The sequence below is a fragment of the Argentina anserina genome, chromosome 3, assembly GCF_933775445.1.
Source record: "Argentina anserina chromosome 3, drPotAnse1.1, whole genome shotgun sequence".
Lineage (NCBI taxonomy): Eukaryota > Viridiplantae > Streptophyta > Magnoliopsida > Rosales > Rosaceae > Argentina > Argentina anserina.
The window spans coordinates 12,598,122-12,624,832 of record NC_065874.1 but is presented as its reverse complement, the minus strand read 5'-3'; the positions used below and the strand labels follow the sequence as shown (position 1 = coordinate 12,624,832).

General features: G+C 41.9%; 3 protein-coding genes across 3 annotated transcripts in view; 2 read left to right on the top strand and 1 right to left on the bottom strand.

Annotated features, from left to right (window-relative positions):
* LOC126786402 (uncharacterized) overlaps positions 1–26,711 on the top strand; it is a 403,094-nt gene that overhangs the window by 296,036 nt on the left and 80,347 nt on the right. The gene's annotated exons all lie outside the window — the stretch shown is intronic.
* LOC126786391 (uncharacterized) lies at positions 11,747–15,596 on the top strand. The gene is made up of 7 exons (XM_050512210.1): positions 11,747–12,386; positions 13,069–13,209; positions 13,303–13,416; positions 13,506–13,679; positions 14,301–14,416; positions 14,912–14,996; positions 15,081–15,596. The coding sequence occupies exons 1-7, from the start codon at positions 11,898–11,900 to the stop codon at positions 15,084–15,086; spliced, it is 1,125 nt and encodes a 374-aa protein (XP_050368167.1). The 5' UTR covers positions 11,747–11,897; the 3' UTR covers positions 15,087–15,596.
* On the bottom strand, positions 16,105–17,090 carry LOC126786400 (uncharacterized). Its single transcript, XM_050512220.1, has one exon. It carries the CDS (start codon positions 16,973–16,975, stop codon positions 16,604–16,606), a length of 372 nt encoding a protein of 123 aa, XP_050368177.1. The 5' UTR covers positions 16,976–17,090; the 3' UTR covers positions 16,105–16,603.

Here is a 26,711-nt window from a genome sequence, read left to right as displayed (position 1 = left end):
TTCCTCCCACACCAATGCCGCCAGCAGCTCATGCACACAAGCGTACGCGTTAGTGTTGATGTTGACACTAGTAGCATAAAAGATACGAATGATTCCGTCTTAGACCAAAATCAGTCATTCATTGGTCTATTCCCCCATTCCATTGTGAAAGACACATTGAATGTGACGAATCAGAATCTGTCCAGTTTTGTAGGTCAACTTTAATGAGACATACAAGACAGCTTGCTCAATGAAATATGATGAAATTGGTACTGTTGGAAAGGTTTATGTGTCTACTTTCTAGGGACACCAATCATTTATTCATAGCTATCATATTGAGTAAGTTATGACCGTTTTAGCAAAGTAGGACAGTTATGTCCAGAAATTTGCAAGTCAGTCAATTTCGACAGAGCACTGTGCACTACTTCGGTCGAATTAGGTTGTGAACTTTATGTCACTGGAAAACCACGGGTGTCTACTTTCCAAAACATTTTACAGTTCGCTGATATTTTGACGAAGAAGTTATGACCGTTTAAGTGAGTGAAGGTAATTCTACCCGAGAATCTGATTTTCATTGCAAACTCTTGTTTTGAGTTGTTATGCAATCTTGTTTCCTAATATCTAAGTTTGGCTATGTATAAAATGTATGATCTAAGGATGTGTGGCTAGATTAATGATTATTATTAGTCCAAGACTATGTTTGAGAAGCATATAATGAACGTTGTATACGTTGTTCTTTGTACTCCATGATTATGACATTAATCGGGGTGAGTTGTTTCGTAGACTTCAGGGAGAGTCTACCTCATATGATGCTATCAAATGTAGATGGTGCGTTGTGCTCTTTTTTCCTTTGATTAAGCTTTTGTTTTTCCCCAAGAGGTTTTTATGTTGCTTGACAAGGTATTTACCGAGGCAATTGTGTGCACCATGCAACCTAGGCATGCGAAACAAGGTTTTTACCGAGGCAACGATATGTGCACCATACAATTACTATTCTACCCTCGTGTGTGTCTTAGTCTTATTAGGTTTCCTGTGAAGAGATAGATTAATATCTCTGTAATAGATTTGGACTTCGAATCCTACGAGATTGTGATTTTGTAATACCTATATATAAACCCTCATATCATTCAATAAATACACAGCTATTTCTTCCTGTAAAAGTCTTATAATTTTGCAAGATCGAGCTGCCCTATACCCATTCGAATAGAGTAATGATAGCTATCCCACATTTTAGAGAACCACTAGAGCCTATCTTAGGCAGCAGCTGATGTGACAATGTCAAATCATCAAAAACTTAATTACTCATTCTTTTATAATTTTTTTTTCTGAAATCAAAATTCTTTTTTGGTTTTCTTCATCGTTTTGAGTTCTTTCACTTCCATCAACTTCTTCTCTATCTGATTCCTGATGATTGGAGTCTATTAGTTATATAAATATTTAGGTCATTGTTTCACCTTTGGCTCATGACCCATCTGAGAACGAGGAGGGAAAGGAGATGATGAAGCTTATGAAGCAAATGAATTACACCAGGATAAGAATGCTAGCTTTCTTATTCGCCATTCAAGAAAATCAAAACAATTTTACACTGATTGGAGGCACAATATTCATTAACTCAATTTCACCATAAACTTTATGCTTTTCTTAATCTATATCAATCCATCTTTTCTTCCTCCCTGTTCCTGTGTAGGAAAAGGTGGTGGTGAATTTTACTTTTAATCCTTTGCTTTCACACAAAGACTCATATAACACGAGGTGTATAGTAAGTTATAGGGAATTAAATTGGGATGTGGTTGTGCGATCCAAGATGAGAGTAGCAGGCCATCTACATTTAAGAGTTGATTAATCAATTGAAGATCATATATCAGGGTTAAGAGGGGAATCGATTGGAGAGGAGGGAGCCGATTGATCAATTGAAGATCATATGTTAGGGTAAAGAGGAGAGATCGATTGGAGAGGAGGGAGGAGAGACAATTGATCATATATTAGGGTAATTAAGAGGGGAAATCGATTGGAGAGGAGGGAGCTGATTGATCAATTGAAGATTATATGTTAGGGTAAAGAGGAGAGATCGATTGGAGAGGAGGGAGGAGAGATGAGCGGAGGCTATGAGAAATAATTAGTTATATTAGGTTAGGAAAAACCCTAGGGCTGGATTCGATTTAAAACAGTGTTCTAAAAAGCCGTCTAAGCGGCCGCCTACGCGCTAGGAGGTCACTTACTGCTGTGCTTTTTGCCTCGGCGACCATCTGTGGCGTTTTGTGAATTAAGCGGCCGCCTAGGCGGTCTTATTCAGTCTTAGGGGGCCATATTCAGTTCTAGACGGTCTAATCGGCCCTATTTAGTCCTAGGCGGTCAACTATCATTTGACATTAAAAAAACCTAAAAGATGCCGCAACTCTCACTCTTTGTCTATTTTCTGAAAACTGAATCTCATCAACAGAAGAAGAGGAAAGAGTTTGAGTCCGATACTAAATGAGTTAGGAAATAATTTGGAGAGAAAAAAATTGAGATTTAGTATTATTGCATTTGTTTCATTATATATCTTTTCTTCAAATATTTTTATGGACTTTCTACTTAAGTTATTGTGAATTTCGACTATTTTAAGTATTTTTAAAATTAATATTAAACATCATTATATATTTTTAATCATTAAAATAGTTTAAATATATGTATAAAAATAAATAAATATTTAATAATTCGAAACCGACTAGGCGCCGACTAGGAGGCCGCCTAACCGTCTAGGCGCTAAGAGGTGGTTGTCCGCCTACATACCGCCTAACACTTTTTAGAATCTTGGTTTAAAACCAAGGACTTTTTACCAATATCGCAGCCGAATCAATGTTTCTCGGTGATGAAAAATTCAAACCGTAGTTGAGCCGAAAGCTCAGTTCTACCAATAGTCGGCACATTTTGGTTTCGGTCGGTGTCGGTCGGCAACCGAGAGTCCTTCTGAAATCTAATGGGACGTTTTGATTGGTGTTCTTCGTATCATTTTATAAAAGATTCAGATTTAAATCATCTGATTTTGGATATTTGGAGTTGAGGATGATTTGATGATGGAATTTAGGTGAGGATGATCTAATGTTAATATGATGGGAATTGGGGGAAAGGAAAAATAAGAGAAGTACAAGAGATGTAGATCAAACTCACCATGAATCAGCTGGAAATGCAGAAAGAAGAAGAAGAAGAAGCAAAATAGAAGTTCAGAAAACGAAAGGGACGAGAGAGAAACTGAGAAAGAGAAGATGTGGTTAGTGGCAGACAATGATAATTAATGGGTTTGATTCTCTATTATAGCTATCAGATGAGTAAATATAGTAAACGTATGAAACCTGAGTAAACTACAACTTGCTTTAGTGGTGAGGAGCAGAGCTGGGGTGTATGAGGTGAGGAGTTTAACTCTCACCTCCTACTTAATTCGAATATTTTTGTGTATTCGGTATACTGATGTATTAAATTCTTATACCGCAGCCGAGTCGACGCTGATATTCGGTACAGCTGAGCCGAGCTGAATACTCGACAAACCGAAATCTCGCACAAGATCGGCTCGAAAAATCGGCTGGCTAGGTAGGATCGGCTCAAAATGCCAGCTCTAGAAAACCCTTATTCTTAATTAATTTTGTATTATTATTTAGAAAATAGAATATAAAAAGAATGAGTAATTAAGCTGTGACGATTTGGTATTGCCACGTCAGCTGCCAACTAAGGTGGATTCTAGGTGATACCCCAAATTGTTTGCTACCTAACATTACTCATTCGAATGTCGACCTAATTAATCTTTTGGTTTTTTTTTTTTAGCATTGTGAATATATTGTACTCCACAGTCCACAGTCCACGCCCAGATGCAAACGAATGAGGTAGTCAGAGATCCTGGATGACACTCTGGGCGGACATATTGTTGAAAAATCATATACCATGAATTATCTAACAAAAAAGCAAATGCAGAAAAACAAGAATGTACAACTGTCTAGAGCATGGCCATGGAAAACTTGAATGGCATACAAAAAATCAGTGAGACAATTGTGATACAGGTTAATCGATCGACATCATGGTGCATAGGAATTATCTAGAATCACTGGTATGAGTGATATTTGGATATAGAGCATTATAGATTTCATTTTCAGACTAGTTATTAAAATTGTCTAGTTCATTCATACACTCATGGTCCGGGGACTCATGTGTGACATTGTGACAATGTCCATGTACGTAACTAATTAATGGATTAGAAATGGTTGTTTGGATTCCAGGGGCCACTTTGATGTCAGTTTTCTAGGACCACAAAGTTGCTCGATACACCATTCAAACAATTTTTTTGCAGATGTGGGAAAGAAGAGGAAAAAAAAGTACTGTTCGAATTTTGGATAAGGTAAAAATGAGCGCAGCTGGGTGATACCACTGAAAAATAATGATATGATTGAAATGTAGGGGCTATATAAGTACCAAACCTATGAAATGATCCGTGATGCACTCATTCATCTCCCAGAATTGGAAGACATCTCAGTGGCTGCACTTCGTTGCACTCTACAAAATGCTCTTACTGTGCTTCTGTGCCCGGTGCTTGACAAGTTTAACATCTTCGAATTCAAACATAACCAACTAAACAAGAATTACCAAACCACTTATGTCCGGTAGTTTTAGGTAGATTTAGTTTGTTTGACGCAGTACGAGATATGGAGGGTTTACAATCAATAAACCTAAAGGATAATGAAAGAATCTCAAACGAAGAACTCTAAAAATAAACTCTGAATTTTACTAGGAATTTTTTTTTGTTTGATTGACTAATAATATCATAAATGAGGAATTAACTGTCTAAGAATGCTTAAATAAAATAAATTCTAGGACAATTAATAATAAAGCCTAAAACTGTAAAAATTAGAATGAAAATATACTTGATGTTGTAGGATAAAATAATTGTGTATTATTAAATGATATGGTGGCCTATATATAGGCATTTACAAAACCACAATCCCGTAAGATTCGGAGTCCTAATCTATTATGGTGGCCTAATGGGAAACCTATTAGGCTAAGACACACACAAGGTTAGAATAGTAATTCTCCCCGAACACTCCCCATTGTGTCGCATGCCTAGGTTGCATGGCGCACAACATTGCCTCGGTAAAAACCTTGTCAAGCAAAACAAAAACCTCTTGGGTAAAACAAAAGCTTGATCGAAGGGAAAAAGAGCACAACGCACCAACTACTTAAGGATCTTAACATGTGATGTAGACTCCCCTTGAAGTCTACCAAACTCTAGTGTTCCGATAAACGATGCATGCCAATGCTCTTCACATGTTTCACAAAAGTAGATTTAGGCAAAGACTTGGTGAACAAATCCGCAACATTGGATTTTGAACTCACTTGATTGATCTAAACATTCAAGAACTTCTGTTGTTGAACGTTGTAGAAGAACTTAGACGAAATATGTTTGGTGTTGTCTCCCTTGATGAAACCTAACTTTGTCTGCTCTATGCAAGCATCATTATCTTCATAAATGCACGTAGGTTGATCAGTTGTAGAGACTAATCCACAAGAATCACGAATATGGCGAACAAGTGATCGTAGCCAAACACATTCTTTAACTGCTTCATGGAGAGCGATGATCTCCGTGTGATTCGAAGAAGTAGCAACAAGAGTTTGCTTAGTGGATCTCCAAGATATTGTCGTATTCCCAATGGTAAACACATAACCGGTTTGAGAACGAGCCTTGTGAGGGTCAGAGAGGTACCCTGCATCGGTATAACCAACTAACAAGTTGTTTGGAGTCTTTGCATCGGGGGAAAGAGCTGCACGGGATCGGTTGCTGCTCTCGGCACCGTGCATGGTCTCCACGCCATGGCGGCCGGCGGCGTCGCTGCGGCGTACGGCGGCAAGGCCGGGGTCGGCGACAGCGGTGGTGTGGGGAGATACCATGGCGGTGTTCTCTCTGCAATAGGGGTAGAACAATCCTATGTCAAGGGAACCTTTCAAGTATCGAAACAAATGCTTGATTCAATTCCAATGACGTAGCGTAGGCGCGGAGCTAAATCTAGCTAATAAGTTCACTGCGAAAGATATGTCCGGTCTAGTGCATTGAGCAAGATACAATAGTGCCCCAATTGCACTAAGGTATGGAACTTCAAGACCAAGAACTTCTTCATCATCCTTTTTAGGACGGAAGAGATCATTCTTGATATCTAGACTTCGGACGACCATGGGAGTAGAAAATGGACTGCATAGATCTATATTGAAACGTCGAAGCATCTTATGCGTGTAATTTGACTGATGCACTAAGATGCCGTCGGCCCTATGCACAAGCTCAAGGCCGAGACAAAATTTCGTCCTCCCTAGGTCTTTCATCTCAAATTCCGACTTCAAATAAGACATAGTCTCTTCAATCTCATCAAGAGTACCGATTATGTTCATGTCATCAATGTAGACCGCAACGATGATGAATCCGGAATTTGTCTTTCGTATGAACAAGCATGGGCATAGTTCATCATTCTTGTAACCCCTTCTCACCAAGTATTGATGCAACCGATTGTACCACATTCTTCCGGATTGCTTTAACCCGTACAATGAACGACGTAATCTGACTGCATGAGCACTCCGTGGTCTGGAGGCACTTGATAGAGGTCAAGGTAGTCCCTCTGGAGCTTTCATGTATATCTCTGCGTCAAGATTCCCATAGAGATAAGTTGTGACCACATCCATAAGCTGCATGTTTAGTCTTTCGGACACTACCAGACTAATAAGATAGCGAAAGGTAATGATGTCCATAACAGGAGAATAAGTCTCTTCATAGTCAATACCAGGTCGTTGTGAGAATCCTTGCGCCACGAGTCTTGCCTTATAGCGCACAATCTCGTTCATCTCATTACGCATACGAACGAAGACCCATTTATGTCCAACTAGTTTGACATCTCTTGGAGTCAATTCAACCTTTCCAAAGACTTCTCTCTTCGCTAATGAGTCAAGTTCTACCTGGATTGCTTCCTTCCACTTTGGCCAATCTGCTCTGCGTTCGCATTCAGTTACAGAGCGAGGTTCAACGTCGTCTTCAGATATGATCTCATGTGTGACGGAATAAGCGAAAACGTCATCAATGCATGTAGTGGCTCGGTTTCGGACCGACTGCTCACTTGTGTAGTTCACTGAGATTTCGTTGTTCTCTGGCATCAAACAAGGTTCCATAGCGTCCCACGGTAACACTTGAGTTGATTCATGGACATAGCTGTAATCAGAGACAACTTCATACGATGGTGATTCATCGTTGATGACGCGTTGTGCCTTAGTCGTTCGCTTCTTTCTAGGTTTTAAATCCCTAGAGTTTATGGGTCTCCCCCTTTTCCTTTGAGGAGCCGAGGCCGAAGCTGCTCCATGCCGGGCCATCTCGGCATCGTCGCAACAAGGGGCGCCGGCAATACCACGGCGTACGGTGGAGCCGCCGCCGGCCTCCGTCCCACTGTCAGGGGCGGTGCCAATGTTGCTAGGTCCAGGAGCTTGTCTTCCACGCCCGTATTTCGGGACATCCAACCGTGCCGGTACGTTCGTAGTGGGTATGTTCGATCTTGTCACTTTAGCAATATCTACAAAGCCGTCGGGCATCGAAGGTTGATAATGCGTTGCACTTCTAACTCACTTTGAGCAGTGCGGGGATAATAATGAGACATAGTGGGGACACACCACGTCAATTCCTGACGTTCATTTGGAATGATAACATTCCCATCTCCCCCTAACGACGGGAAGCATGTCTCATCAAAGTGACAATCTGCAAATCTTGCAGTAAAGAGATCTCCGGTGGTTGGTTCTAAGTAGCGGACAATTGTTGGGGAATTATAGCCAACGTAGATACCTAATCGTCTCTGAGGACCCATCTTAGTACGCAGCGAAGGCGTAATAGGCACATAAACGGCGCAACCAAAGATGCGTAAGTGTGAAATATTGGGTTCGGAACCAGTTACCATCTGGTACGCACTAAACGCTTGGTTAGCCGCGGGTCGGAAACGAATAAGTGTCGTTGCATGCAACACTGCATATCCCCACGCAGAGACCAGCAGGTTAGTACCCATAACCATTGCCCGAGCAACAAGCTGAATACGCTTGATGGTAGCCTCTGCTGGACCGTTCTGTGAATGAACATGAGGAACGAGATGTTCAACTTCGATCCTAATAGACATGCAGTAATCATCAAAAGTTTTGGAGGTGAATTCTCCAGCATTATCCAAACGAATGGATTTGATAGGATAATCGGGGTGGTGAGCCCGAAGTTTGATGATCTCAGCTAATAACTTAGCAAATGCAGCATTCCTTGTGGATAGCAAAGCGACGTGTGACCAACGCGTCGATGCATCAACCAATACCATAAAATATTGAAAAGGTCTGCATTCTGGTTGAATAGGTCCACAAATGTCACCTTGGATACGTTGTAAGAATGGAATGTTCTCGGTCGAAGCCTTAGCAAAAGAAGGACTTCCTTGAAATTTAGCAAGAGAACAAGCTTTGCAAAACGAGCGATGGGAATCAGAAATTGCCATAGAGGCATTTGAAAGCACGGGAGGCATCACAAGCTCCTGTGAAGGAGGGGATGCCGCCACCGACGGCATGAAAGCCGTGGAGCTGCCGAGTGAGGCATGCTTGGCCACACCATGCGGTGCATGGGTAGGCACGGCCTCATCGTGCGGAGCACGGGTGAGGTGATCCTCCAATCGCTTCCGGGACTTGAAAAATGGATGACCATGTGAATTCTTAAGAATTCTAATAATCATATCACGTCCAGGGTGCCCGAGACGGGCATGCCAAAGCATATAAGAGTCCGAATCACAAAAGTTGCGTTCAACCGCATATGATTCAAAGATCCGAATGGAAGTAAGATACAAACCATTCCCAAGACTCTTCATCTTCTCTAAGATGCGGCGCTGGCCTGCTTTTCTCAGAGGTAACACAAAGATATTCCTCTCCATTCTCAACATAAGTATCGAGGTGAAAACCATTGGCACGTATGTCCTTAAAACTTAGCAAGGTGCGGGGAGACTTCGGCGCATAAAGAGCGTCTACGACGTTAAGAGTCGTACCATTAGGCAACATGAAAGAAGCAGTGCCTCTTCCTTGAATGATGGATTTCGAGCCAATCATTGTAGTCATCGAAGAAGTCGAAAACACTAGATCCGTGAACAATTGCCTGTGCCGTAGGACAGTGTGGGTGGTTCCGCAATCAACTAGACATTCGATTTCACCGCGGGACATCTACAAAATGACAATTAAGAGAGTCAGCGACACGGGAACAATTCTATACAATACGCCGTAGGATATTGTAAGAATGGGAATCGGCACAAAGTTCGATCCCATCGAATGTATCACATGGCAATAGTACTACATTCTTCAACTAAAGAGTTGGAAATCATGGTATTGAAGCAGTGAAATACCAAACAGTAAACTAGGGTGGTAGAAACCATCTAAAAATGGTGTGGAAACACACACAAAAAAGTGCCGGTGAGCGCATATAACGGACTTGGAGAAAACCGGAAAAACGAATTGGAAAACCATGTCAAAAAAACTCAAAACCGTGTGAAGTTTGGATGAGGAAAACGTGGCAGCAGGGACTGCTGAAATATGCCGAAAAATTGACGAGAAATGACGAAAAAATCATCGAAAAAAAAACTCGCCGAAAACCGGCGGCACCGATTGCCGGAAAACCGGCCGGCGGCGGTCGGAACTGGCCGGTATGGAGGCCGGAACTTCAGGTCCGACAGGGGACGCCGTTCGAAACCGGATGGCGGTGCCGGAAACGCCGAAAATGGCCGGAAGGCGGCGAATACGCCGGCAAAACGTGCCGGAAATCCTGGAACAGTGTCCGGGTCCGGCCAAGGGCAAAACGACGTCGTTTTGTGACGTTCCGAGGTTCGTTTTCCAAATTTTTAAGTTCCAAATTCACAATGTAGTGCTATTGGGGTCACATGTAACCTAAAAGCGTCCAATTTAAAAACTACGTGAGTTGCACACGTTGATCATCATGCTAAGTGTCAGGTAAATAAAATTCTCAAGGAGATCGTCTTGTAAGCAAGAAAATGAGAAATTTTATTGAATGCCAATCTTTAATACATCACGCATGAACTTCTAATTCCAAAATCAAAAGACTATTACAAAGTCAATGAAAATAACAATGGCGTATTTGGTCACTAGGAATTAGAAGGGGTGACGTATTTGGTCACAGGAAAAATCGATGCAAGCGGCGATACTCATGATCGCACCCAAAACAGCGGTGCACTCAGGCGACCACACGAAAATCGATTAACTTCTCTTTCAAACAATCGTGACTCCCCCATGACCGTCACACAGAAAACATCGACCAAGAGGGGAAACCCATCCCTCTATAGTCTCATCGGCGTTATAAGAAATGCCGGAATTAAGACAAGAAGAAGGTTAATAGCGCCCGATATAATATATCTATACGTTCAAAAGCGGGAACGTTTATGAAAAATTTACCTTTGAAGGTTTGTAGTATACGGGAGTAGCTTCTCTTGAGCGAAGTCCTTACTTGTGAATTTCACGTTTCTTGCGTGAATATGCGGGAGGAGCAATTTTGAATGCTTTGATGCGGGGACTTGTGGGGCAAAAAGATGTTTTTGCGGGACGAATGCGGAGGAGGCGCTGCGGGGCTGGCTACAGGGGCTGCGAGGTTGGGCCGCGTGCAGGGCTGCAGGGGGGGGGGTTGCAGGGCAGGATGTAGGAGTCGCGAGCGGGGCTGCAGGGGTCGCGATTGGGGCTGCAGATGTCGCAAGCGGGGCTACAGGTGTCGCGAGCGGGGCTGCAGGTGTCGCGAGCAGGGCTGTAGGGGGTGCAATGTGGCGGCGAGCAGGAGGCGCGCCGACGAGGAGATGCCGGAGGCCGGAGACAACGGCGGCCGGCGGAGGAGAAGAAGAAAAAATTTCTAGGGCTCTAAAAATTTCAGGGTTTTAGGGCAACGTGCTGATAACGTGTTGTAGGATAAAATAATTGTGTATTATTGAATGATATGGTGGCCTATATATAGACATTTACAAAACCACAATCCCGTAGGATTCAGAGTCCTAATCTATTACGGAGATGCTAATCTATCTTCTAATGAGAAACCTATTAGGCTAAGACACACATAAAGGTAGAATAGTAATTCTCCCGGAACACTTGAAAAATATATAAATATATTGATTTGAGATCCTAACGAATTGGGAAGCTTGAGAAAATCCCATATGTACTTGCAAGTTATGAGTTTGATTCTTGACGTCATTTTCTCCTCAGAAAAATATTATAAATTTCATTGGGACACCGACACCAAATTATTCAGCAACAAATTAACTTGTTGCGATCAATCTCCTCTGCAATATAGAGCCAAGTCATTCGCACTATGATTGTACCGAAGTAATACCTATCTTTTATCAAACTAATTTAGAGCCAAATCATACATATTTTCATTCCGTCTCTAATTCATTTCAATTACTTTTCAAAAAAAAATTTCATTTCAATTAAGTAATAGCGTAATTGTATGTTGATGTAGCAGTGCCACAGAGTCTACAGCATTCCCAAATCAACGTCTTATTTCTTTCTTTTAAAAAAATTAAACCGAGTATTTCTGATCAAGGAGCCACCTCGTCGTGTGGTCAGCACGTCATCAACATCGATCCTCAACTCCACACTCCACTCTACCATCCTACACTCATTTCTCCCCCAATCATCTCCCACCACGTGCTCCTCAGCACCCTCATCATTCGTTTTCCCAAAACCCACCACCCAAAACTGACTCCTTAACCTACACCCACCACACCCAACCAAAATCCCCAAAAATTACAACCCGAACACGAAGCACATCAAAAGCCAATCATCTTCAACATTACCAACTCGGAGAAACAATCACAGACCAAACACAGAAACTCAAACTCGTTTCCTTCTCCCAACTCAGCCAGCCAATGGCGTCCATCCACGCCATAGCTCCCCAGAGCTTCCTCAACCTCCCAAAACCCAACTCCAGAAAACCCACCACCACCTCAAGCTCCATTCTTTACACCCCAAAGCTCCCAAAGACCCAAGCTTTCCCCTCAAGAAAACCCACCTGGGTCCTCAACTCCGTAGCCGAGCAACACCTGGAGTGTGACGTCATCCCGGTGCAGAGCTCCGACTGCGTTGACCAGCAGGAGGGGGTGGTGCTGGTGGGGAGAGCAGAGTGTGAAGGTGTGGAGAGCGAGTTGGTGAGTCAGGTGGGTGGGTTTGGAGCGAGTGAGGGGAGGCTTTCGTTTGAAGGGGCTGGTGGGTTTGGGTCGAGTTCTGGGGTTGGAAGTGAGAGAAGGAATGAGGAGTTTTATAGGCTTGTGGATAGGAGTATCAATGCCACTATTGTTCTTGCTGCTGGGAGTTTTGCTCTTACGAAGTTGCTCACTATTGATCAGGACTATTGGCATGTGAGTCATCTATCTTCTGCCTTAGTACTTGATTGGTTATTTTTTATCTGATTGTTTGAAAGATTTGATTTAGTGTATGCTTTAGTACTTGGTAATATATGCAACAGTGCTCTAGAGTTATATGGCTCTGCTTTGTTGTGGATTGCTGCTGCAACATCCGATTGGTTTGATGTGAGGTTCTTGCTGTGATTGATATGCTCATACATAGGGAGGGTGAGAGTGAGGGGATCGAATCAGAGGATATTTTATCTATAATTTACGTGAAACGAGCTGATTAAAGAGACAGAAACTGGAAATAACAAATTAAAGTTTAATTATTAAACTCATCAGTGGGGAGCAACAGGAGCATAGAATTCCAGGGTTGATGAGATAAATGAGTTGCTTTATTGGCTAGAAAAAGAATAGGATTAGAGATAATCGATAAGGGGTGAGGTTGGAGATCACTGGAATATATGGTATGAAAAGCAATTGTGCACTTATGGTTAGATGAGCAGCAATTTGTTAAACCTATCCAAATAGTTGATAGGTATCTTTAAATTTCACCATTAAGTGTGATCTGTTATTTGAATGTTTTAATTTTTAAACGTTTATTTTTGTGGTTGATTTACAAATTGTTTATTTTCCTTGTGTATCACACTTCTATTGATTCTTTGCTGAGATATGTCTGCTGATTTTCTTACAGGGATGGACTATATATGAGATCGTAAGATATGCTCCTCAACATAACTGGACTGCTTATGAGGAAGCTCTCAAGGCTAATCCAGTGTTAGCCAAAATGGTAATTAGTGGTGTAGTATACTCCCTCGGAGACTGGATTGCACAGGTTCGTTGGCCACATTCAATAAAGTAATTGAAGTCTTCTACTGGGTGAAATTAATCTTTACATTGTGCATGATCTTATATTATTATATTGCAGTGCTTTGAAGGAAAGCCTTTATTTGAGTTCGACCGGGCACGGATGTTCAGATCTGGACTTGTTGGTTTCACCCTCCATGGTTCCCTATCACACTATTATTACCAGATTTGTGAGGTTAATATTTCTTCTCTCGATGATGTCAGCTCATCTTTTCTTTATTTTTTAATTTTTACGGTACCTTAAATGATTTAATCTCTTCTCAGGAGCTTTTTCCTTTCCCAGGCTGGTGGGTGGTTCCTGTTAAAGTAGCCTTTGACCAAACTGTATGGGCAGCAATTTGGAACAGCATTTACTTTACGGTTTTGGGATTTTTGCGTCTTGAATCGCCTATCAATATATTTAGCGAACTGAAAGCAACATTCTGGCCGATGCTGACTGTAAGAAGAAACTTGATTCCTATCTTCTTCGTTCTTTTATTTTTTGTGAAAGTATTTTTTCCTATCTTAGTCGGTTAAGTTAAACAACATAGAACCTAAGTGATTCTTCATGTTATCTCCGTGGAGATCTGGGAAATCAATCATAACTTTGAGTTGATAGTTATATAGGATTTTTAGAGCATTGCTCCTTGACATCAATTGTGATATTTGTATTAAAACCAATATAAACGAAACCTAAGCAATGGCATATATAAATTTTTAAATTGCATCAGCTGTTTTCTTGCATGTAGTTTTAATCTTGGAACTAGAGTTTAATGCTATTCATCTAATCAGTAGTTATACCCTCTAAACAATATTTCTTACTTCATTGGTCCAAACATGTGTTCCAACTTCCAATGAATATGAATCAAGATTTTACCCCAGTGATTAATATAGCCTTTAAAGAAGTTTCAACTGCAACTTTTAGTGTAAGAGCTCTTAATAACCTTTTTTAAGGATGTTTGTTTTTCTGCTGGTACGGGAAGTTGAGCAATCTATGCGTATTCCTTGTGATTTGGGTTGAAAGAATGCAGATTTGCTTGACCATTGACATCATTTGTGTAATGTGATTTGTAAATGCAGGCAGGGTGGAAACTGTGGCCATTTGCTCATCTTGTTACATATGGTCTGATCCCCGTTGAACAAAGGCTCTTATGGGTGGACTGTGTAGAGTTGATTTGGGTGACTATTCTCTCAACGTAAGTACCGGATATTTGTTATTTGCATTTAAATAGTCAGAGCAACAAAGATTGTGGTCTTTGTTCTCCTAATGATTATATAGTTGCCTGGAATATAGTGGTTCCTGTTTTTTTTTTGTTCTGCTATTGGTACTGCTGAGAACAATTTTGACTTATTTGATGTACACACTTGTATGGAAAAAATCTTTATCTGGTAGAATCGTAGAACTAGAAGTTATTGTAAATTTTTTTAATTGAGTAGAAACTAAAGTAAACAATTGACAATATTGCCACTTAGTGGATGTTATCTTCAAAAAACAAATAATTTGCAGAAGAATTCTATAAAATATATGGTATAACTGGTGTGTCTACTTATACTTGGTGGATGTTATCTTCAGACTGATTATCAAAGAGTTCAGTGATTGTGTTCCTATCTGTTTGTGCTCCGGTATCTTTTCAGTTTCCTTTCTTGAGTATGTTTCATGTCTAACATTGTGGATAATTTCTCTTTGCTAGTTATTCAAATGAAAAGTCGGAAGCAAGAATTTGTGAAGCACCAGCTGAAGAAAGTTCTAGCTCTCCAAACGGAAGTCCTCTTGAGGTATGGACAGACCCTTTTCCACCAATGTCATGTATATAAGAGCTGTAATTACAATTCTAATGTGCTACTTTTCTCCCTTCTCAGGAGTAAAAAAAAAAACAACCAGAATACGGAGGAGGAATACTTACAAGATAGATATTGTTCAATGGGCAAGTTGAGGAGTAAAAATCCACTTCATGGTGTTCTGTGGCTTGAGAGGTGAAATACATAGCTTTGTGGAAATTAGCCTGGGTGGGCTGATCATGGTATATAGTTCCTGCACATATCTCAGTACTTCCGTGTGTATGCTAAGTGACATAGCTTCTCTTACTATACTGATCACGATACGTCGTACATAATCTTAGATGGTTAAACGTGATTATAGTTTAATTGGATAGAAATCTTTTTGGATATGAATACTTTCTCATCTTTTTACCAAGGAGTGTCGAAAAAACAAACAGTTAGGCTGGCTGTCTCCACTGAGATGAAAGGGTTCCAGTAGAGAAGCTCACAGTACATAGTACAAGATTTTGTTTAATATGGCTCGGCTGTCTTCATTTTCTTTCATTCCTCAAATTTGCCGGTAATGAATAAGCAATGGTGTTTTCCGTGATTGGATTAGTGTGAAGCATGCCATAATGCAATATTCGATTTTGCGTACGCTAATAGTCTGCGCTTGAAACCTTGTATGCCATTTTCAATCTGTTCGTCTAATACTTTAATTAGATATCGAAATTGATTTATTCGATAATAATGTGAGACTTATGCTGATGCAGCCAACAGGCAACAGCACAGAGCTGGAAATGACCAGTCAGGATGCTAAAAACCGTGTTTTCTCCGCAACTCTAATAAATAGAATTGACAACCCCATCACATTTGCAAGTCAATGAGAACATTAAAGATAAATAAATTGATGATCCTCCAAAAAAAGAAAACTAAACAATGGCCGGATTTGTTTCCTGTTTTCTAGTTTTCTATTTCAATTTCCTTCAGCTGGGAAGAAACTAAGATCAAGCATTTCTTCGCACTCCATATATGTTTTTCACTTCTAGCTTGTGATTTACACAGATCGACACTTGTTAATAATTTTATGTCTAATACAGGCAAGCAATGAAGTATTTACATTGCTAGATGTTATTGACGTTCCTGGAAGTGTCCTAGTCCTACATCTGTCGAGTACTCTTTTTGCAACTCTTTAAACCGAGTAACCATTTGTCAAGTAGTTTTTCATTTGTAATAATGGTGAGTGAGGTCTCCCTCTCATCCATTTCGTGATTTAATCGTCATAGTTGCCGACATTATATGCAGCTTACAACTCTGCTGCAACCAGATTACCAGAGAGCTCCAAGTTTTGTGGTAGCTGCCTGATGTGACCAAAAAGTATCAGGTGCTGCAATTATACAACAAATATTAGGCGCCAAATGGCCCAAATCATTTGCCTACCAAAAAACGTACAAGAAGCAAGGCTATATCGATATCTTTCTTCCAATTAAGAGGACAGTACATGATCGGTGCATATATGGTTTCCTAAAGAAGACAACATGTAGAGGCTAAGAGCAATAGGATTCCAAATCTGGTTTGGTACAAAAACATTAATAGAAACGAGAGAAAAAAGAAGACAAAGGCTGCTAGCTCTTCTCAGCCATAGACATGTTAGAGAGCCGACTAGGAGTAGGTTGAAAATTCCACCACCGAAGACTTAAGCCTCGACTCGGTCCCGTCCTCAGTGCTCTCCTCAATATCTCCTTGTCTGCATAGTTCTTCCTCCACTTTTCCCCGCCGGGCACGGCAAACCCGTGGCGGTTACACCGGTTTAGCCCGGGCTTATTCCCACACGTACAAGCCAGTGTAGTCCTCGGAGACGACACCATGTGCCCGTGCCTAAGACCACGATGGTTATTAGCTCCCTCGGCCTTGTTTCCCGTACCGAGTGGTGGTTTTGACGGAATCCCTCGTACCCTTTCTCCAACTTGCTTATACTGATGAGAGGTCTTTTGCATTTTCTAAAGCCAACAACAGAAGAAGAACAAGTGTGTTTTGATTTTAGGGGAAATTGTAATGTGCTTATATATGAACAGGAAGGAAGACTTCTGATGAAGTTCAGAATGGTTCGGCTGCCGAGAGTATTTGACCAGATGACAGACTATACTTTTATTTGTTTTTTCTATTTGGCTTAAGGACCAGGGAAGACAGTCTAGAAAACGAGACTTCAGGTGTAGAAGCCGGGATATTTGAATATATATGGTTGAAGATGAATGTTGATCTGGACATCAGAACACCCTGCCAACTTGTGTTTGGTTGTGTCTGCTACCTTGTATGACCAAACCCTGTCGCCAGCTTATACTACACTTCTCGTCCATTTTCCTTCACTAAAACAATAAACTAGTTTCAAACTTTCAATTGTTGTTTTATACTGTATTAATTTCTTTCATTTGGACATCAATGGAGAAGTTACCTAAAAGCAATACATTTTGTTATGAATTAAAATATGGGGCTTCAATATTAATTCACTCAGAATTGTTTGTCGATGGCCCAGAGAAAGTTTTTGCCTGGACAATTCAGGAATCATCTTCAAGACTTCAACAGTTGATAAGTATGATAAACATTAAAAAGAACGTACAAATAATATTCAAGACTTCATCATATGTCAATATGCTCAACGAGTGATCGAATTTAGAGTTTGATTTTATGTTTGGCTAGTTTACCCAAAAGAGAATTTGAATTTGAACAGGCAAAGCAATTTTGCTTAAACATTAAGGCTGTGTTTGGTACAATTGGGCTTATTAAAGAAACTGACTTATACTTATTTCTCAAAATAAGTAGCTGATAAGCAAAGTAGCTGATTGTTTGGTAAACTGGCTTTTATAAGTGGCTTTGAGTAGCAGAAACAATGACAGAACGTTTGGTAAACTCAAACTGGCTTATGCTTTTAATTTGTCAAATGACCATTTGGACATGTAAGATAACTTCAAGTTGATTTTATTATAAAATAGTGTTTCATATAATTAATATTGGATAAATTAAAAATTTATTTATCTACAGTGATAAACAAAATACATAGATTAACATATAGCTTTGCAATTATCTATACATGAGATATCATATGTGGATGATAATGTCAAGGTTTGCTCCTAGTAATAATGGTAGACTTGAGAGATATGCCAAACCTATACATGCCTACACTTTTATCTTGGAATCTCACAGAGTCTAGTGTCAATTTGGTTATTCGTCCTTGTGCCTTTCATTATGAAGCTATATTAACATATGAATCTGTTCACTACTCAACTCGATTAACCATGCATTTAGCACAAGTAAAAATGGGGACTTATTGGTACCAACCAACAAGAGAGGGTGGCACGATCTATAATATTCATCCTCTTTTATGACATCATAAAGAATTTGAGAACTACTTACAAATTTAACAACTGGAACACATATTTCCTAGAGTTCTCTGCCTAAAACACAACATTTTAATCCTTGTAATATCTGAACATATATAGTCAACATACACCAAGAGAAACAAACAAATTTAAGAACACTAGTTGTATGAAAAAAATTGTTGTTGGGACACAATCCATAACAAGAAATCGAACTTCAAACATTCATGGAAGGCGTTTCATTAGTTCTATCATATGTGGATGATAATGTCATAGTTTTCTCTTGGTAATAGTAGTATATTGGAGAGATATGTCAAAGCTATACAAGTCTACACCTTCCTCTGACTATGACTCATTGTCATGTGAGTCATAGACTCATAGAGCGCAATTATCGTGTTAGTTTCACCCCTTTGGCACATTGTTAATGAGGTAATTTTTCAGGTGTAGTCAATACTGCACGTAGAATTTCCTTGCATTCGTATCATTCTACTTGATCATAATTCTAGTTTCTTCTGGCAACTATTTTGCTGTCTCCGTCGGACGTCGATCTACTGTATACCTACGTATCCTAATGTCATATCAACCGTACGTAGGGGCGGACCTACCTTCAAGCTTGAAGGCCCACCCTAAATTCCTCAATCTATCCATTTTCATTACCCATGCCTTACGAGAATGATCAAATTTTATGTTAATTCCATTAAATCCCCCTAATCAAGGATATAACAAGTATGAGACAATTAAGGAGGATAGATCAACACTATTAGTACTAATTGCAGCCAATTTTTGGAAAGAAATACGTAAATGTTATTGAGATCACTACAAAAAAGCTTGGCAATAAGCACATTTAAATTTGTATTTTTTTAATCAAACATCAACTAATTTGTAATTCAGCAGGTAGAATCAAGATAACACATCCAAAGACTGACAATAAGAGCTACATCTTCTAACTCACTAAACTAACTATCCCTAATAAAACTAGGCACCAACTAGGTATTCCTAGGTAAAACTAGCCAACAAAAGCTAAGATTCATCCATCTTTTCATGATCATGAAACACAAAAAAAGATACAAATAATGTAGAAAACATGAATAAATTTTAACAATCACATTATTGTATCACTGCGACGCGACTCAAGCTGTGCAAATACGGTAGAGGGATCACGCTCCATTTATGCCGAGTTTCCTTCAGTGATAGCAACCATTGGATCTTGTTCTACAACCCCATCGAGTCCTTCACAAGCTCCACCAACAAAGCAATAGGATTAACAGAAGAGCCATCTTTGGTCTTCTTCTTCTTTTCAGCCATCTTTCTAGTACTCTTAGATGCCCATGGATCATCCTTTACTAATTCCATGGCAACCTTAGGTTTATTGGTACTGCCTTTAGGTTAGCTAGGCTTACGCTTAGCTTTAGGAGAAACCCACCCAAAGCTTCCCATTTTTATGCTGCACTACCAGAGACATTCTCCTTAACAGAAACAACATTAGATTGAAGATACCTTTTCCACAGGCGACGTAGCTCAACCGTAGCAAGGCGTTTAAGAGAATTGTCTATTGGAGTCACTGATTTGAAAACTGTGGGACCTATAGCCCCAAAGAGTCTTGGGACTCCACAAAAAGCCTCGGATAATCAACATTCTCCTTCAATGAAGCCTTGGGTTCAATCAACATCAGAGCAGAACCATTTTCATATTCTGGCGCTGCCTCTTGTTCCACAACAACCCTCTCATCATCATGCATCAGATCCTCCTCTAGAGATTGCACTTGCAAGTTTGTCCCGGCCGCAAAAGAAGCCACTGAAAAGCCAGGACGAGGTTCCATACCACGTGCCTTCTCGACAGTGAACACAATCTTTGCCGAAGGATTCTCGGCTTGTAAGGAGAGGCCAGCCATATTTGGTAAACCTTGCATCAACTCCGCTCTCTCATGAAGCAAAAACTCACCCACAACCACTTTCATGATGTTGAAACAAGCCACACACCCGGCAAAAGCCCTTGATCTTTTCAAAGATCAACTACAATTCTGGTTTGAGGGAACCAGAGGCCTCAAAGAGCATCCAAGATCTCACTCGATCCCTCACATCCAAATGGATTTTCACCCATTGTTGCTCCTCCTTCTGAAAAAGAGTGGCCCGATCCCAATTCTCGAACTGCCCTAGGGACTCACTAATGCACAATAGAGCCTCCTTATAGCATAGATTTACTGGCAAGCCATGTATAGCAACCCATGTCACTAGATCAAACAGAGGCACCTCCTCCACCGTAGAGTCACCCCTATAAGTATTCCACACCAGCATGGTGTTGTGGTAGAACCACGGTCCGCCTTTAAAGTTCTTGTCACAGTCTACCGCTTTGTCAAATTGAAACAAGTATCAATCTCCAGCGTCACGAACAATCAAGCCACGCTTAAGTCGCCAGATGGAGGAAACAACACCCTTGAAGCCTGGGGATCTAGCCTTAACGCCAAGCAGACGTTTGACCAAGTAAAAATACCGAGACGCACCAGAGGACCACTGCCGTGAGGAGCAGGAACATTGGAAGATGGGAGAGGATTGTAATCACCTATAGGCGATGGATGAAGAAGATTTTCTCGAAAAATTCCAAACCCTATCGGCTAGGGTTGAGAGGAAAAAAAAATAGATTAAGCCAACTTAATTTTAAATGTGGATTTATAATTAACAAGCCGCAAAGTAGTAGGGGTTTTGTGAGATTTTGGGGGTTGGCCACATGGTTAACACCCACAAAAGAATCACATTTAAATGTGCTTATTGCCAAGTTTTTGTTGTTGTGGATTTATAATATTTTAAAATCAATTACCCTTAATATCTAATTTATTTAATTGTTTTACTTATTGAGATAGGTAAGGTTGGCTAAAACCTTTCTTTTATCCTCTATACTCTCTTTATGCATATCTCGACCCCCCAAGACTCAAATCCTGGTTCCGCTACTGACCGTCCGTAGGATGATCTTGTCAATGTTCGAGCTGGGAAAACGGATCCTCCTTAGAGAACAATCAGCAAGCCCTGGTGTCGAACCCTAGATGGTTCGACCCTTCGTTCTCTGTTGTTGTTGGCGTGCCAGTACCTTTGAGTTAGGTACAACTATTGCTTTGCTTGACAATGCTCGCACTCCACGTACTGTCTTCTTCTCAGACGATTGCTACGCAGTTGCTGATAAACCGCTGAAGTTCGAATGACCTATACACAACCGGAGTTCCGGAGTTGCTAGGTACCTTTCACTCCACCTCAAGTAGATGGCCGATCTTACTTTTGACCGCTTGGGGAAAAGCAGAGCTTATATTGTGTCGTTAATAGCAGGACTCTCTCGCGAATGAAATTTGCTGACTAGTGCAGGCTTTGGGTTTGCTAGAAGCTAGGCTAGCGACTCGATGGACTTGACTCGAATTGCCGAAGTTAATCGGACTTGTTGCTGCATGCAGCGCGAGATGTGCATCTGGGTAGCTCCGCTCCGATGGGAGACTTGGTTGCCGAAGCTAATCGGACTTTTGCTCCGTGGGGAGACTTTGACTATGCGATTGCGCGATAGTTTGTTTGACGTTGCGTGTGTTATTCTGCGCATTAGACCCTCCTTATATAGAGAACACAAATTGTTCTTTCTTGCGAATCAAGTCCTCAGAACCTCCTAGTTGATTTAGATTCACCTTCCTTAATGAACTCAGATTCTATACGGCGATAGTCCCCTAAATCTATTCTAATACGGCAGATAATCTTGCTTTGTGATATACTATCCCCAAATATCCGGTCCACGGGCCTAAGTAGTCTAGATAATACCGAAGTATTATTTTAGGCCCAAACATTGCCCCCCAGGCCTTGAAATTGAAGACCCCACGAAATTGAAAAGGGCTAGAAGAAAACCCCAAACGGTTATCTTTTAAAAATAATCCGAAACACTTTACGTTCCCTCGTTATCAACCGACGCGCGCCTTCTCCTCAAACCACTACACCTTTTCGAGTTGAAGTACGCGAGAAACACTTACTGTTTCAAGAACTCAAACCAGTTCCAATTGAGCAAACGCGACTCTTCCTTGAACCCATCAGTTTCGATTTCAGAAACCCCTTCAGTTCCTATATAAATCGCGCTAACGAACCCAGCAAATACATCCAACCCGATTGCTCTATCATCAGAAAATCTAGAAAGCCCTCTTTTGAAGTTCTTTATTTCTGACAACAATGGCCCCGAAACCCAACCAACGTGATGCCCAGACAGGTGCGAGGCCTCTTCGCGATTATCCAAACAGCGAACCCACCAATCGCACCACCATCGGAGTGATTGACGACAACACTGTGTACTTGGGCCCATCTCTTGCCGGAGTCCCAGAGCACATCGACACCGACTACCACCACCGCTCGCGAACTCGTCTGCTTGCTTTTAGGAACACCCCTGCCACCTTTAGGGGATGGCAAGTGTACAGTCACCACCATTCCCTTGTCGGAGCATGGCCCAAAGTTTCCGAAGCTATGCACCTATGGTATGAAGGTCGTCGCCTGCTCGATCGCGACATCTGGCATGCGGCAGGAATCTTGGAAAGTATTGACCTCTCCTTCAAACTGGCTCAGGTTGGAGGCAACAGATGTGCCATCATGACTGCTGCCTGCTAGACATATGGGTATATCTTTGCTAGACATATATGCTATCATAGGTCTTCCAGTTGGTACCAGACCCTATAGAGATCAGGATTATTTTGATGCTAAGTGCCCGGTCACCGCTACTCGCGACGTTGGTATTTACCAATCGTATGGCTCCTGGGTTTCCAGTTTTGATCGCAATCCTACTGCCAATGCTAGAATTGCCTTCTTGGAATTTTGGTTAACTAAGTTCCTGTTCTGCTCCAATTCCAAGAAGATGACTGGGCACCACCTGCAACTCGCGACCCTTCTCTACAATGGCCACATTGTGGGTCTAGCGCAAATAGTTCTAGCAGAAATCTACCGTATGCTGCGTGCACACACCCTGGAACCCCTCAATTACCATAAGTTTTCAGGGCCTATGTGGATTCTTGACCTCTGGATTCAGGTCTACTTTGTGCAGCTGCGAAACGAAAATGCAAGGGATTTCCGTCTAACCGAAGTATTGGGGAACACATTTGTTGGTTTAGAGCCCAACTTCTCTCTTCGCTACGCAGCATGCTTCGAGTACTTCTACACCCTGGACGCCTCAACTCTTGACTCTGCACAACTGCTGCTAGACCGGACTCACCCTAAAGCCATCCGAGGTGGCTTCTTGACCCTCAGACGCTATGATGGAGAGAGTCGGTATTTGTTTGAACATGTTGTATCAATGGCGGACTTACCCCGACATCCCTGCAACGGAGTAGAACTCTATGCCCCCCACCTATTCGTGAGGCAGTTAGGAATGATTCAAATGGTTCCATTCCCTCCTATTGAGAGTCTGAACCTGTTTTCCTCATGGCGACGCCCTATGGTTCCCGTTACTGACACCATTCTTGGACACCAGCCCCCGTCTCAATTGCAACCCACTCCCCTTCCTGTACTAGCAAGTAGGAGTATTCTTCACTGCTTTCGTGTCGACGAAGCCTACCCTCAATGGGGGAGAGAATCAATTCTGGCCAGTGGGAGCAACGTTCGCGGGTCATTTTTCAATACATCTTCCAGACGGGGCTCAAGAGATATTTGCAGGAGGACCCTGAGGTTCCTGGAGATGAGGATTTGCTACAGGCCGTTATTCCAAATGCTGTCAGAATCGTTCCCTCAAGGGTAAAATCCTAACGCCCCTTCGAACTCCTATAGTTCTTGTTTCAACACTGATTAAAGACCACTAACTGGTTCATGTTGTAGGTTTTTGAGAACACAGCTGGTGCTTCCTCCTCCCAAGGCCGTAAAAGAGGGAAAACAACCCCTAGCCCTGATCATGACGAGGACGATCCTGATGCCATAGACTTCAATCCTGTAAGCCCTCACCCTTATTTGATTCTCCTGACAGGAATTAAATGTTCAACACTAACCAATATCTGTGACCCCCAGCTGACTCAGAGAAGAAGAATAGCTGCCTCAAGCACCTCTTCCCCGCTCGCGATTACTAACCAGGTCAACCCTGAGCCAATGACTGGAACCAGCCATCCAGAGGCAGCCATCGAGGTAAAAAGAACACACTACTTGTTCCAATTGGCGCTATAATCATGAACCACTCTGACAGATTCTTATCTGATTTGTAGGTTCGCGAGAACCCAACTTCTACACCTCTGTCTACCCCTCACATTGTAGCCCCCGCAATGGAAGACCCTGCCGTAAGTAGTCAAACACGCTGTTGCCCCCCAGAGCAACACTTTATTGTTCGCTAAGATGTAGTTCTTTAACTTATATTGATTGCATGTGGGTCAATGATATCCTTCATGGTCTCTAACACAGGTTCATGTTGACACTCAATCACCTACCAAAGAAGTTGCGACTGCTATATTACCGACTGTGGCTGTGAACCAAGAAACCACTCAGACCACTTCCCCTATTATGGTGGCGAACACTCAGATCTTAGAGTTGCAAATGTCAATCGTCCCTACAGCGGTGCTCTCTCATTCCTCTTCAACTCAAATTCTGGAGAATGAGGTAGGAGATGAAGAAGACGTGACCAGCTCCAACCAAGCAGATGAAGATGTGGAGCATCCTTTCACGACTGCGGACCCAGCGAGCCCTGATGACGCACCGTAACCTCCTCTAGGAAGCGAGGCTCCCTCTCCTCATTCTGATGGGGTAATACCTTTAACCACTTCCCGGTTTATGCGTTTCTGCCTTTCTTTGTAAACACTTAGCTATTTTATTAATTGTACTTTACTCCCTTGTAGGTTGTGGCAATCGCAACTACTTCCAGCCTACCCATTGTGTCAACTGTTGGAACCTATGGACCTACACCCGTTGTTGATCCAACCGGGAATTACCCTAGTCCCTCTTTGGAAGATCTCCTGGATGATATGCTAGGTCCGGCCAGCCCCCTAATGTCTATAGAGTCGCAAGAACTTGTCCAGGCCCGGGCAGAACTCGCGAAACTATCCTCTGAAGACCTAACCGATCTAGTTCGTCTGGCTAAAGTGAAGGATGCCATTCGCTACCTGACCCGAGCCTAGTCGGGAATGCTGATCAGTCACTGAATACCATCCTGGGTCTCATGGCAGAATGCCATAACTTGAGGAGCCAAGCTCAGAGTCTGTCCCAACACAATGCTGATGCCCGACAATTCGTTACGCAAAACCCTGCTCAACTTAGGACCAAACTTCATCATGCCAAGACCAGCCGCACGCAACAAATTAGTGCATTACGGCAATAACTAGCAGAACTTGAAGCTGAGCAAGCTAGAGAGCTCAAGGCTGTAGAAGAAGAGATAAGAAGTGTTGTACCCCAAATACAAGAGCGCAAAAGGCAACTGGCGGCCTCTGAGGCTGAAGAAATGAGGCTCAACAATCTGATATGTGACAAAGCCAACGATACTGGAAAGCTCCTCTTAGATATTCGCCTTGTTGGACATAAAATGTAACTTGAATATCAATGCATTTCAATAGGAAGAATTGTAACTTATCTCTATCTGCTTCTCCTACTCGCGTCTTCTTTATTCGTTCACAACCCAACTACAGGCCCACGACCGGAGCCCAACTCAATTCATCACCGTGTAAGTTCGCATGCAAACCCTCGTGAACCGGAGCAATCAATACTGGAAAACGCGCAAACCCTTTCAGGTTGACCATTATTGCTGCAATTAATCCCGGGTGTGATCTCCAAATCCATATCTTTAATCTCAACCCTTGAATCCAAGTTTCCTCTGCTATAAAACGAAACCCTAAGGGAAGAGCTCACCACACCTTCTTCCACAGCCTCCAACCATGTCAATCCCGTTTCCTCCTTCGAAACCCCTTAGGTTTCTTAAGTTTCATCCCCCAGACCTGCAAACTCAGTAGCATTTCGTGAGAGCCTTATTCTACCCTCAAATGTGAGGTGAGAGTCTTATTCCACCCTCACATCCTCCCTTCTTTGTAGTTCCACACCGGAGATCTACCCTACATTAAGGGTTGTTCCTAGTGAAGGATTACAAGTAAGAGAGGAAAAGGCAGCCCTTCCCGCGGCCTATGCATCATTGGTTAGTCGCCGAGCATTGGGAAGCAGGATGCCGAATCCAGGACCAGAGCCAATAGGTATAACATGCTCGTCACGTACCTCTTTTGATACACGACGCCAACTGTTGTACCTCCCATGTGCAATATCCTCCAATCTCCCTTCTTTCAAGGAACATCAGGTGAATACTGCAAACCAAGGCTCAGGATCCCTCATTCTACCACCAGTTTTCCAATTGGAACTTATGTTTGGCACCAAGCTGACTCCAATGGGTCCTCAACTGGTGC

Excerpts from the sequence above, each read along its gene's own strand:
- LOC126786391 (XM_050512210.1), top strand. The coding sequence starts at position 11,898 with ATGGCGTCCATCCACGCCATAGCTCCCCAGAGCTTCCTCAACCTCCCA. Across the intron at positions 13,210-13,302 it reads TCGGAGACTGGATTGCACAG|TGCTTTGAAGGAAAGCCTTT; the intron begins GTTCGTTGGCCA and ends ATTATATTGCAG. Across the intron at positions 13,417-13,505 it reads ATTATTACCAGATTTGTGAG|GAGCTTTTTCCTTTCCCAGG; the intron begins GTTAATATTTCT and ends ATCTCTTCTCAG.
- LOC126786400 (XM_050512220.1), bottom strand. The coding sequence starts at position 16,975 with ATGCAAAAGACCTCTCATCAGTATAAGCAAGTTGGAGAAAGGGTACGA.